The 13,303-nt window shown below is 43.5% G+C and overlaps 1 protein-coding gene across 4 annotated transcripts in view; it reads left to right on the top strand.

Annotated features, from left to right (window-relative positions):
- The window catches only part of map3k4 (mitogen-activated protein kinase kinase kinase 4), a 168,012-nt gene that overhangs the window by 132,593 nt on the left and 22,116 nt on the right, over positions 1-13,303 (top strand). For all 4 annotated transcript variants that reach the window (XM_033025715.1, XM_033025714.1, XM_033025716.1 and 1 more), the window contains 6 exons: positions 1,149-1,215; positions 2,650-2,746; positions 4,274-4,393; positions 6,050-6,150; positions 9,932-10,012; positions 11,872-12,063. In XM_033025715.1, coding sequence (XP_032881606.1) covers positions 1,149-1,215; positions 2,650-2,746; positions 4,274-4,393; positions 6,050-6,150; positions 9,932-10,012; positions 11,872-12,063 — 658 coding nt within the window. The remainder of the gene's footprint in view (positions 1-1,148; positions 1,216-2,649; positions 2,747-4,273; positions 4,394-6,049; positions 6,151-9,931; positions 10,013-11,871; positions 12,064-13,303) is intronic.

Genomic DNA, 13,303 nt, shown 5'->3' on the forward strand with positions numbered 1-13,303 from the left:
CCTGCCCTTGTATTGCATCTTGCAACCTCTCCTTGTGCCTATCAAAGAGTCTCTTAAATTCCACTGTCATATTTGCTTTCATTGTACCCTCTGGCGGTTCATTCTCTGTTTAAAATAAAATCTTGCATATCTTCTATATCTATAATTATAAAACTCTGATCATGTGTGTGTGTGTATATATAACACATACACACACACACACACACACACACACAGATAGGACATATTGTCATATGTCCTGTCTGGGACATATGATAATAAAACACTCTTGACCCCCACCCCACTCCCTCCCCACCCACCCCTCCCCCCCAACTTGGGGACGATTGATTGCCTCTATAAATTCCATAATTTTCCTTTTGGGGGGTGATTGACTCCGGGGTGAGCGCAGACACCTGGTCTAGTCACTAGTTGGTCTAGTCACCTTTAAGCTTTCTCTCTCTGACTTGTAGCTCTGCCCTTTTCTAGAGGTTTTGACTGTTTACCTTGTACGTAAACCCCTCTAATCCAGGCGACATCCAGGTAAACCTTGTCTGCACGCATTCCAACCTCCACATCTTTCCCGTAATGACATGACCAGAACTGTAGACAATATCCAAATGTGAGCTAACCAAAATTTATAAAGCTGCAAGCTGACTTCCTGACTCTTGTACTCTGTTCCCCAACCGATTGAAAGCAGTGTCAATGTTAATGCAGTGCTGCACTCCAAAGTACTTTATTACTTAAGTATATTGTAGTTGTCATTATAGACACAAGTAACTGGGGCACGGTAGAGTTGCTGCCTCACAGCGCCAAATATCAGAGTTTGAACCTGACTACTGGTGCTGTCTGTACAGAGTTTATACATACTCCCTCTGACCGCGTGGGTTTTCTCCGGGTGGTCCAGTTTCCTCCCACATTCCAAAGACGTACAAGTTTGTAGATTAATTGTCTTTGGTAAAAATTGTAAATTGTCCCCAAAGTCTCCAAAGAACAGAGAGACCAAGACTGGAAGCATTAAATCTCTTATAGTCTGTGCTCCAATTATTTGGAAATCCTGAATATCTTTTTTTCTAACAGCATGTTTATTATGTTGCTCCTTTTATATTTAATCTTAGACAAGTGCACATAATCATTGTGTGAGTCCTCATATTTTTTTCCACTTTTTGCAGAGTTTTCAGTCTCTAATGAATGAATGCATTGGACATGTTATAGGAAAACCTCACAGCCCTGTCACAGGTTCGTGCTCTTGAGTGTTGTACAAATAATGCAGCTGATCACAGTTGCGTTGTGCACATTTCTACGCTGGTACTTTGGGTAAATGTTATTATATAATGCTGTTCGATATCAATGTTGCACAACCTCTTTAAATAATCCCTAGTGTGTAGAGACTCGATGCGAAAGTGAAATAACATAGAACCAATGTGATCGGGTAATCACTGGCTAGCATGGACTCAGTGGGCCGAAGGGCCTGTTTCCTTGCTGATTCTCTAAACTAAACTAAACGGCATAACTAATCATTGTAGCCCTGGTGTTGTGCCAGCAAGGTTGCTATTTCTTCAGATGTCCTAATGTTATTTGAAATTTGCAGCTTTGGTAAAATATCTATAGGAATCAAGCTATTGACCTTGCTTTTTAAGTAAACAATTTTAGTGTGTAATCATTCTTATTATTTGAACTGAAAACTTGGTGATGTTTATTGCTTCTCTTTATAATAATGGGTGATATCTTAAAAAGAAAGAAAGTTAATAATAGAAGGAGAAAATGCAGGAAACGTTAAGGAGTTTGGGCAGAATCTGTGCAAAAAGAGATACTGAGTTAATGTTTGAAGAGCTTTAATCAGAACTCGGAAAGTTGGTTTTAAATTATAGAGATGAAGGTGGGGATAGAAAAGGTGAAGGAATATCTGAGATGGGTGAGACCATTATAGACGATGGGCAAATGGTGGCTAGTCATGGGACGTGCTATTGGAGAGAGAAAAAACTGAATAAATACCACAAACGATTAACTTGTTATCAGAGATTGCCTTGAGTTCACCTTGTTTCTCTCCACAGATGCTGCCTGACTGGCTGAGTATTATGAGCATTACCTGTTTTATTTCAGATCCACAGCAGAAGTTGTTTGTTAACTTCCAGTTGCTATAAAATTAATACTGGAATTAGAATCATACAACACTGAAACAGACCCTTCAGCCCTACTAGTCCATGCCAATCAAGATGCCTCGTCTAAACAAGTCCCATTTTCCAGCTTTTGGCTCATATCTCTCTAAACCTTTCCTATCCATGTACCTGTCTAAATACCTTTTAATTAAGCCAATTCAATTTAGTATTGAGCCAGTCCTTTCAATAATTTATTTATAAAATGATAACATTCATTTTAAACCTCTTGCCATGGTTCAGTTTGCTTTGTGTTGTTGGCAATGAGAAATTCTACATTTTCTCCATAACCCTATAATTTTTAACCTGCTGAAATATATATCCAGTTCAATTTCATAAACTACTGTTTAATCTACTTCCAACGTGCACCTGGGCTGTGAACTTCCAATCATCAAAACCTGTTGCTGACTTTCTTTAATGGAATATTGATTGATTTCTGTGTACGGAAATTATTATTGTGATATTACGGATTAAACCCAGTAACTGTATAGCATTCACTTATTATGTATATTTGCAGGGATTCATCGAAATAGCCCTCGTCCTATCAAAGTACCGCGATGTCACAGTGACCCACCAAATCCACACCTCATCATCCCCACATCTGAAGGATTTAGGTGACGTTTTCCACCTAATCTCTCCACATTGTCTGAACTTGAAACTTTTTCTGACTTTGCACACTTTAAATGTTCACATAAGCTGTTTGTTGAACAGTTGCGAGAGCAACTCTAGTCTTTGCGTTGGTCTTAACCTGTGGAGAGTAGATCTTAGCTTAGTCTGAAAATGCCAAGGGATATACGTGTATATAGACTAAACAAATAGCCAAAAATGTACTTGTCTCCTTCAAACTAGCTGACAGTGGTTGTTTACTCGGGCTCTCTGACCCAACTGTTCTCACAATGGAGGGATAGTCGGCAGCTTCCATCACAAGCAACAGGTGGTGGGTGATGAGAGAGGCTGTGGGCTCTGGGCAGTGTGTGTTACCACAAGGACCCCAGCAATGAGCCTCACTCCCATGCCAGTCAGCCTGACCACCCCCACCCCCGGCACCACCAGCCAGCCCAGGTATGCTCTCAGCAACCATGGGTGAACCGTGGCAAAGATGTGACTGTCACATGTTGAAGGAGTGCTGGCAGAGTGAAGGAATTTTCGATTAGTAAGGGTGTCAATGGTTACGGGGAGAAGGTAAAAGAATGGGGTTGAGGGAGAAAAGTAGATCAGCCATGATCGAATGGCATAGTAGACTCGATGGGCCGAATGGCCTACTGCTGCTCCTATGACTTGTGACTCGTAGTAGGTTCCCGACAGCAAACACTGTTGTATATTAGGTCCGTGTTTGGACTCTGGATCAGGAGTGCTGTAACCAATCAGTACTCTCTGGGATCGCATATCAGTGCATAATCTGTTGTTTGAGTGTCGAAACTAGGATGTGCAGCTGTTGGTTTACAAAAACAGACACAGATTGCTGGAGTACCTCAGCAAGTCAGGCAACATTACTAATCATTCTGAAGATGGGCCCGGCCAGAAACTTCACCAATCCATGTTCTCCAGAGATATTGCCCGGCCTGCTGAGTTACTCCAGAACTTTGTGTCTTTCTATTGTGGTTTGACCCTGTTATATTTCATTTTCCCTTACGGCATAGGATTGGGCTGTTTGGCCCATCAACTCTATGCTCGGTCTTAGAGCAACCTATCCCACACTATTCTCCTGCAGCTTCCTCTTGCAGGTGTCCAACAATTCCCCCAGATTCTCTGAGCATCCACCCCATAGAAGGGGCCATTCACAGCTGCCGGTTAACCTACCAACCAGCACGTCCTCGACATGGGGCAAACTAAAGTATCTTGAGGAAACCCAAGGGAGAGCATAAAATCCCATATCAACCAGGAGCCATGGTCAGGATCACTGCAGCAGTTGCTCCATCTCTTGTGCTACCCATTAATCACAGTGTAAGACAACTTTGGGTTGCTTACAGTTAATGTGGTTGTGGAATATTTGGTGCAAAGAAAAGGATGTGGTCAGTTTACTAAAACACCCCAGTTGACGCTTCCTCCTGACATCAATCTTCATATGTGAATAAGTAAGCAAAAATACAAGCTACATTTGTATGTTTTTGACTTGCTTTCTGTGTCTCTCCTCATTGCAGTCCAAGGAGCCTAGGATCTGAAGTACGGAACTTGTGTGTGGCCAGTGCTGTTCGCTTGACCCCAGCAGTTGGTGGTGACCTGAATCACTCCAAACCTGTCGCCTCAGCTAATGAAATAAGGTAATGATGGATGGGATTTATATAGCGCCTTTCTAATACTCAAGGCGCTTTACATCGCATTATTCATTCACTCCTCAGTCACACTCGGTGGTGGTAAGCTACTTCTGTAGCCACAGCTGCCCTGGGGCAGACTGACGGAAGCGTGGCTGCCATTCTGCACCTACGGCCCCTCCGACCACCACCAATCACTCACACACATTCACACACAGGCAAAGGTGGGTGAAGTGTCTTGCCCAAGGACACAACGACAGTATACACTCCAAGCGGGATTCGAACCGGCCACCTTCCGGTCGCCAGCCGAACACTTAGCCCATTGTGCCATCTGTCGTCCCAAAATGTCAGGTTGGAATGAACTAATGTCTTCATCTTAGTGTACCAGTTGGGAGAAATGTTTAGCAAAAACACAAAGTGGTGGAGTACCTCAGCGGGTGAGGCAGCCTGTATGGAGAACATCGACAGGTGACGTTTTGGGTCGGGAACCTTCACGTTGATTGTAGTGGGGGAGTGGGAGAAAACAAAGAGAGAGGATAAAGCCTGACAAGTCATAGGAAGGAACTGCAGATGCTGGTGTATACTGAAGATAGACACAAAATGATGGAGTAACTCAGAGGGTCAGACATCACATTTCAGGGCAGAACCCTTCTTCAGACTGATGATCTTGTAAAGGAGGTGTGTGGGGCAAGTTTTTTTTTACACAGAGTGTGGTGGGTGCCTGGAACGTATCGCCTGGGGTGATGGTGAAGGCAGATACAATAGTGACGCTTAAAAGGCGTTTAGATAGGCACGTGGATATGCTTTGAATGAAGGGATGTGGATCACATGCAGGTATTGGGGATTAGTGTAATTCGGCATCTTGTTTGCCACAGGATTTGTTGGCCGAACGGCCTGTTCTTGTGCTATACTGTTCTATGTTCTGTGTGATGTAAGCCCAAAAGTTGCATAATTGGAAGAAAAAGGATTTGCAAAAGCTTTACAGACAAGTGATGGTGCAATTGAATAGTTTCCCTAGGGTTTGGCTTCAAATTTTAGGGTTTGGCCTCAAATACATTTTGCAGATTGAGCCAAAAAATAGTTACATGCATTACAAAATGCCAAGTCTATTGAGATAAGAATACAGCATTTAATAAGTTAGTGATTTTCATGGGAAATTAAGATAGTTGTTCAGAAGATGAAATATCTGTGGTGCTTTGTCCACAAGCAGCTTGCAAGCACTCAAGCAGTTAGTCGATGGGATCTGAATATGTCGTATCCTTGGTTTGCCTGCTGTGACAGTGCCTATGATAACACACCTTTTATCTGTAGATGGACAAAAAGTGCTGGGATAACTCGGGCTAACTCAGCGAGTCAGGCAGCATCTCTGGAGAAAAAGGATGGGTGACATTTTGGGTGGGATCATTTCTTCAGACTGTATCTGCAGAGGTTGACATTGCACCTTCCAGTGAGCGGTTCCTTAGCTATTGACAGTGCAATGTCTGAGCTATCTCCCTCTAGAGGATAAGAACTTTTAAATGCCCAATGTCTTTATGCATAATAAATCAAAGGTGTTCACATGATACGCCGCAAAGAATATTGCCAGCAACGGTTTCATATGTATCATAATGCCAACACGGTGAAATATGTTGATTACTAATGGGAATTTTGTTTTTTTGAAAGCAGAGGTTCAAGTGTCCCTGAAAATGACCGCCTGGCGTCTATAGCAGCTGAGCTTCAGTTCAAGTCACTGAGCCGACATTCCAGTCCCACAGAAGACCGTGAAGGTGAGGTAGCTGCAGCAGTCCACTCTCTAAGGCAGGAGCCTCCTAACTTTTCAGTATGAGGGCCACATTATATATTTGGTACATTTTTGCGGGCCATAGGAAAAAATAAAGAAATGTCAGTTTTATAAATTTAATGTCTCTCTCTCTCTCTGTCTGTCTGTCTCTCTCTCTCTGTCTCACTCTCTCTTTCTCTGTCTCTTTCTTTGTCTTTCTCTGTCTCCCTTTCTCTGTCTCTTTCTCTGTCTCTGTTCCTATGTCTCTGTCTCTCGCGCTCCCTGTCTCTCTCTCTGTCAATTCAATTCAATTTTAAAACTTTATTGGCATGATAAAAAAACATTGTTATATTGCCAAAGTATAAAACATGACATACATATTTAAAATGCATAAATATAAATACAAGTATACAGTGCATGGATAGATATGTGTCTGTACATAAACTCGCAATATGCCTATAGCCCTTTATTGATTGCTACACGTTCTTGCAGCTGTAAGCAGTACAACACAATAGTAAGTTTAGCAATTCAATATTAATTTCTTAGTGTCAGTTATGTCAATTAGTGTGTGCGTACATATGTGCATGTTGGTCATTCACCGTCTCTCAGGTTATGGCATGCTGTTACGTATTGTGCACCAAGATGCGCCAAGGATTATTCTTAGTTTTGATGTATCATCTAGTTCTTTAAAATCAGGGGTTGCCACACTGTCTCTGTCTGTTTCTCTGTCTTTCTCTGTCTCTCTTTCTCTGTCTCTTTCTGTCTGTCTCTCTCTGTCGCTCTCTCTGTCTTTCTCTCTCTCTCTCTCTCTCTGTACCCTTGGCCTCTCCCTCTCCTTCCCCCGGCTCCAGGACGCTCGCTGCCGCCGTCCCCCAACACCCCCCCCCCCCCTTGCCGATGGCCTTGCCGGGTTTGGGGGGGGGGGGGGGGGGCAGAAAAGGAAACTTACCCGTAGAGCTGTCGGGTCCCTGAGGGGGAAAAAAAGATTTTGACGCCAGTCAAGTAAAGACGGGAGGAGCGGGGCAAGTGGGGACGCTGTTTTATCTCGCTCACACAGAACCCGCTACCACAGAAGCCGCTAAATAGCCCGATGCACGGAACGTGTTTAGAGCTTGCTGCGGGCCGGATAAAATCTCGTGGCGGGCCGGATAAAATCTCGTGGCGGGCCGGATTTGGCCCGTGGGCCATAGTTTGGAGACCCCTGCTCTAAGGCAGTGGTTCAAGATTAGGATGAGCTTCACACTTTCTCACGCTTTTTCTCCTCTTTTACCCTTGTTTCCCCTCACCCAACCCCCCTCCTTCCCCCTGCTTTCTTGAGCTCATCTATAAGATGACCTCCTGTAAGATGACCTCATCTATAAGATGACCTCCTTTGAACTAGAATTTCCCAAACATCAAGCTGCCCAGCTTCTCTTCCTAGCTCTGTTTCGTTGAAAAGCAAAAAGACAAGGGATTACTGGGAATGTTAAATTAAAGGAGAGAATTCTGGAGATACCTGATCTGTATCTACATCTGTAGAGAGAGAAACAGTGGGAAAGTCATCGACTTGAAACGTTAACCCTGTTTCTCCCTCCACAATTGCTGCCTGACCCGCCAGATGTTTCTGCACTGCTCTTGTCTCAAGCCAGCTAAACTTTATAAATTCATAAATTATAGGAACACAATTAGGCAATTTGGCCCATCAAGCCAGCTCTGTCATTCAATTATGGCTGATCTATCTTTCCCTCCCAACCCCATTATCCTGCCTTCTCCCCATAACCCCCGAACACCCTTACAAATCAAGAATCTGTCAATCTGCTCCTTAAAAATACCCATTGATTTCACCTCCATGGCTGTCTGTGTCAATGAATTCCACAGATTCATCACCCTCTGACTAAAGAAGTTCCTCCTCATCTCCTTTCTAAAGTTACGTCCTTTTGTTCTGAGGTTATGGCCTCTGGTCCTAGACCTACCCACTAGTGGAAACATCCTCTCCACATCCACTCTATCCAGGCCTTTCACTATTCAATAAGTTTCAATGTGTCCCCTCATCCTTTTAAACTCCAGCAAGTGCAGGCCCAATGCCGTCAAACGCCCGTCATAAGTTAACCCAATCAATCTTGGGATCATTCTTGTAAACCTCTGGACCCTTCCCCACATTGTCATCCCTTTGCTGAAAAGAACCACACGTGACCTTTGTTGTCCTATTTGTCATCTTGTTTTACCGTTTCCTCGAAAATCGTGGCCATCTTTCCACCAACCTCATGTTGAAGCCTTGCGCAGGGCTCCTGTCCTTGTGGGAGATTACTAAGCACAATGTGTCTATGGTAACAATATCTCTCAATCTTTGTGACCTGCCCACAGCCCTTGACAATGCTGACTGCATCAATCTCCTCAGTCCCACCCCTTGATTGCCCAACTGTGTGTCACCGTCTGTATCTTGTTCCGCTTACATCTCTCCCCTTGTAGCTGGGAATTGTGTGCAATTGCTACGTTACTCACATTACCACCCTGGGGGCTCCCTCCGGTTTCCATTCTACATTCTACACTTCCACAGTCTGAACCAAAAACAACATTATGCTGCTGCTGACTTCCTCACCAATTCTCTCAGCCTTCTCCTGTCCCTGAATTGAGTTTAGTTTATTGTCACGTGTACCGAGTTATAGTGTAAAGCTTTTGTGGTGTGCTAACTAGTCAACCGAAGGACAATACATAATTACAAACAAGCCATCCACAGTGTACAGATACATGATAAAGGGATATAACGTCAATAAAGTTTAGTGCAAGAGAAACTCCAGTAAAGTCCGATCAAAGATAGTCTAAGGGTTTATAATGAGGTAGAAAGCAGCTCAGGATAACTCTCTAGTTGTTGGTACGATGGTTCAGTTGCCTGATAACAGTTGGGAAGAAACTGTTCCTGAATCTGGAGGAATTAAAAACCCCCGTGTTACTCAAGGGGGTGGGAGGAAGGGTAGAGTTTACATTCTGAAAAAGTGTTTAAAGGCGATGTGCGGAGCAAGTTTTTATGCAGAGGGTGGTGAATGCCTGCAATGTGGTGCCAGTGGTGGTGGAAGCTGACACAATTGGTGTTTAAGAGACTTTTTGCTTAACACGTGGATATGGATTATGTGCAGGCAGATAAGAATGGGTCTTGGGATCATGTTCAGCACAGACACTGTGGGCCAAAAGATCTATCCTTGTACTGTACTGTCTTAGGTTCTAAAACAGTCCATATCTAATTTCCCATTATGCAAATCCACATTATCTGTTCATACACCAAGAAATGTGAGCCTTAAATAAAATAAAAATTAACACACACATTCTGTAAGAGGGAATTTTTATAGTATACCTCAGATTTTTGGTGTGTAGAAAGGAACTGCACATGCTTGTTTCTACTGAAGATAGACACAAAGTGTTGGAGTAACTCAGCAGGTCAGGCGACGTCTCTGGAGATTTGGGCCTTGGTGAGTTTAAAAGGGCTTGGGTGATGTTTCGGGTCTGAAACGTCACCCTTCCTTTTTCTCTGGAAATGCTGCCTTGAGCTGCTGAGTTACTCTAGCACTTTGTGTCTAACTTCAGATTTTTTGGTAGTGGTTTGTGATTTCCTTTACGGGAATGACAGTAATACAGGGGTACACCATGGTGTAGGAGTGCCATGAAACACGAGAGTCTCTCCACAACACGGTGTCATCCAAAAGCCGAACAACTGATGAAAACATACTTTTAGTTTGTCTAAAATTGCTAATGCTTTGCCACCCATCCTTTGCATTTGTGCAACTAATTGTTTTGAAACTATTCTTCCTATCTAGAGCCCACGTACCCTAAAGGGGATGCAGGTGTGAATGTGCGGAGAAGTTGGGAGCTCCGGTCTCTGCTAAGTCAGTCTAAAGGTATCGCGGTTTTTCTGTTATCATGCTCGCCGTGACATTTCAAGACTTTGATATAAACTATTTACAAATTTTTGGATTCAGTATCTTTCTGTGCTTTCATGAAAACTTTAGAGATACATGGGAACACAGCCTTCAGCCCACTGAGTCTGCGCTGACCAGTGATCTGTAAATTGGCACCATCCTACACAATAGACAATTTACAATATTTCTACTGAAGCCAATTAACCTACAAACTCACACATCTTTGGAGTGTGGGAAGAAACCGGACCACCTGGAGAAAACTCACAAGGAGAACGTATAAACTTCATACAGACAGCACCCGAGGTCAGGATTGAACAAGGATCTCTGGTGCTGTAAGGCAGCAGGTTGACTGCTGCGCCACTGTGCCACCCCAATCAAAGCATGTATTCTTTGCAACATCTTTTAAAGCAAAATAAATCAATTTATATCACTATAGGATGCCCCATTTATGAACTTTTGTTGCAAAACGCTTAGTGATGGTTACAGAGCGCAGGTCATTTACATTTAGTGGCAGTCTGGCACCCAGGGACTTGGCTGGTGATCTGACAGATTTCCCAAACCATTGGGTGTCACACCTATTTATACCCCAACCTAGTGTTAAATTGCTCTTTTTTTTAAGGCATATTATCGCAGTACGAGGGTGGCACAGCTGGTAAAGCCACCGTCGAACGGTGCCTGAGACCTCGGGTGTTGTCTGCGTTGAGTTTGTACGTTCTTCCTGGCTTTATCTTGCATTAAAAGTTATTCACTTATCATGTAACTGTACAGTGTAGATGGCTTGATTGTAATCATGTATTTCTGCTGACTGGTTAGCACGCAACAAAAGCTTTTCACCCTTACTTTGGTACACGTGACAATAAACTAAACTAACTTAAACTTCCTTCGGGTGCTCCGGTTTCCTCCCAAATCCCAAAGACATTTGGAGTTGTAGTTTAATTTCTCTCTAATGTGCCACCAGTGTATAGGGAGTGGATGAGAAATTGGGATAACATACAACGAGTGTGAATGGGTGATCGACGGTCGGCGTGAACTCGATAGGCCGAAGGGCCTGTTCCATGAACTAAACTATAATACATTTTGCAGTGAACCTGGTGAGTTTAAAGGCAGATCTGGAAATGGGCTTGAGTTGAAAACATAAATTCCCAAGCCCTTTCAAACTCACCAGGGCCCAAAAGAATATCGCAATGGATCCGAGAAGAGCCAGATACCAAATTATCATGGTTGCTGGATAATTGGATAGGAGATAGTGGCACAGAGTTACAGCGCAGAGACCCGGGTTCGATCCTGACTACGGGTGCTGTCTGCATGGTGTTTGTACGTTCTCCCTGTGACTGTGTGGGTTTTCTCCGGGTGCTTCAGTTTCTTCCCACACTCAAAGACGTGCAAGTTTGTAGGTTGATTGGCTTCAATAAAATTGTAAATTGTCCCTTGTGTGTAGGATAGTGTTAGTGTACGGGGTGATCGCTGGTCAGCGCGGACTCGGTGGGCTGAAGGGCCTGTTTCCGCGCTGTATCTCTAAAGTCTAATGTATTTTTCCTTGGCCTTGATTCCTTGTTTTTTGCTTTATTTATCTTTTATCCTCATGCTGCTGCAAACAGGGAGAGGAAGCCCTATTCCCCATGAAGATGAATCTTGAAAATACAAGCAGTAAATGGAATGGAATACTTTATTGTCAGTATAAAGTAATTCAGTAAAAGGAACAGCAGCATTTCACTCGGGAGATATTGCTTATTCCACCGATATCTAACACCTCGTTGGAGGGTGGAAGGTCTTGCTTGTTCTGCCTGATGTGTGTGTTGTACATTCCCATCTCAGGGTTTGTTTGTTTTATTTCTCAGACATAGCCGCCAAGCAGAGTCGAATTGATGCTGTACGGAAGTGCATCAAGTCCTTTGAAGAGCAACAGAACTGTCAAATGAAGCAAAAAAATATAATCGGTCAAATTTGCGACATTCCTAAATCTTACGACAATGTCATGCAAGTTGGATTAAGAAAAGTGACGTTTAAATGGCAAAGAGGAAACAAAATAGGTAACTTTGGAGTTAAAGATTTAAAATCCAAGTTTAAAGTTGCACAGCTTCATGTGCAGTACTTGTGTTACAGGAGAAACCTTATCAATCTGTTTTTCTTTTCCTCTTGGGCTTTGGATGCAAGCAGTGGTTATGGTGCAAGCTCTCTGATAGATCATTGAACAGTACAGCACATAAACTGGCCCTTCAGGCCACTGTGCTGACATCATGTCAAGACCAACTCCTATCTGTGCACATGATCCAATGATAATAGGTGCAGGAGTAGGCCATTCGGCCCTTCGAGCCAGCACCGCCATTCAATGTGATAATGGATCAATTCAACAATCAGTTCCTGCCTTCTCTCCATATCCCTTAACTCCGCTATCCCTAAGAGCTCTATCTAACTCTCTCTTGAAAGCATCTAGAGAACCAGCCTCCACCGCCCTCTGAGGCAGAGAATTCCACAGACTCACAACTCTCTGGGTGAAAACGTTTTACCTCATCTCCGTTCAAAATGGCTTACCACTTATTCTTAAACTATGGCCCCTGGTTCTGGACTCCCCCAACATTGTGAACACGTTTCCTGTCTCTAGCATGTCCAAACCCTTAATAATCTTATATGTTTCAATCAGATATCCTCTCATCCTTCTAAATTCCAGAGTACACAAGCCCAGCCGCTCCAATCAATCAACAAATGACAGTCCCGCCATCCCGGGGATTAACCTTGTGAACCTACGCAGCACTCCCTCAATAGCAAGAATGTCCTTCCTCAAGTTTGGAGACAAACTGCACACAATACTCCTGGTGTGGTCTCACTAGGGCCCTGTACAACTGCAGGAGGATCTCTTTGCTCCTATACTCAACTCCTCGTGTTATGAAGGCCAACATGCCATTCGCTTTCTTCACTGCCTGCTGTACCTGCATGCTTACTTTCAATGACTGATGAACAAGGACCCCCAGATACCGTTGTGCTTCCCCTTTTCCCAACTTGACACCATTTAGATAATAATCTGCCTTCCTGTTTTTGCCACCAAAGTGAATAACCTCACATTTATCTACATTAAACTGCTTCTGCCCACTCACCCAACCTGTCCAAGTCACCCTGCAACCTCTTCACAGTTCACACTGCCACCCAGCTTTGTGTCATCTGCAAATTTGCTAATGTTACTTTTAATTCCTTCATCTAAATCATTAATATATATTGTAAATTGCTGCGGTCCCAGCACCGAGCCTTGTGGTACCCCACTAGTCACTGCCTGAC

Source organism: Amblyraja radiata, chromosome 8 (assembly GCF_010909765.2).
Source record: "Amblyraja radiata isolate CabotCenter1 chromosome 8, sAmbRad1.1.pri, whole genome shotgun sequence".
In the NCBI taxonomy this organism is placed as follows: Eukaryota; Metazoa; Chordata; class Chondrichthyes; order Rajiformes; family Rajidae; genus Amblyraja; species Amblyraja radiata.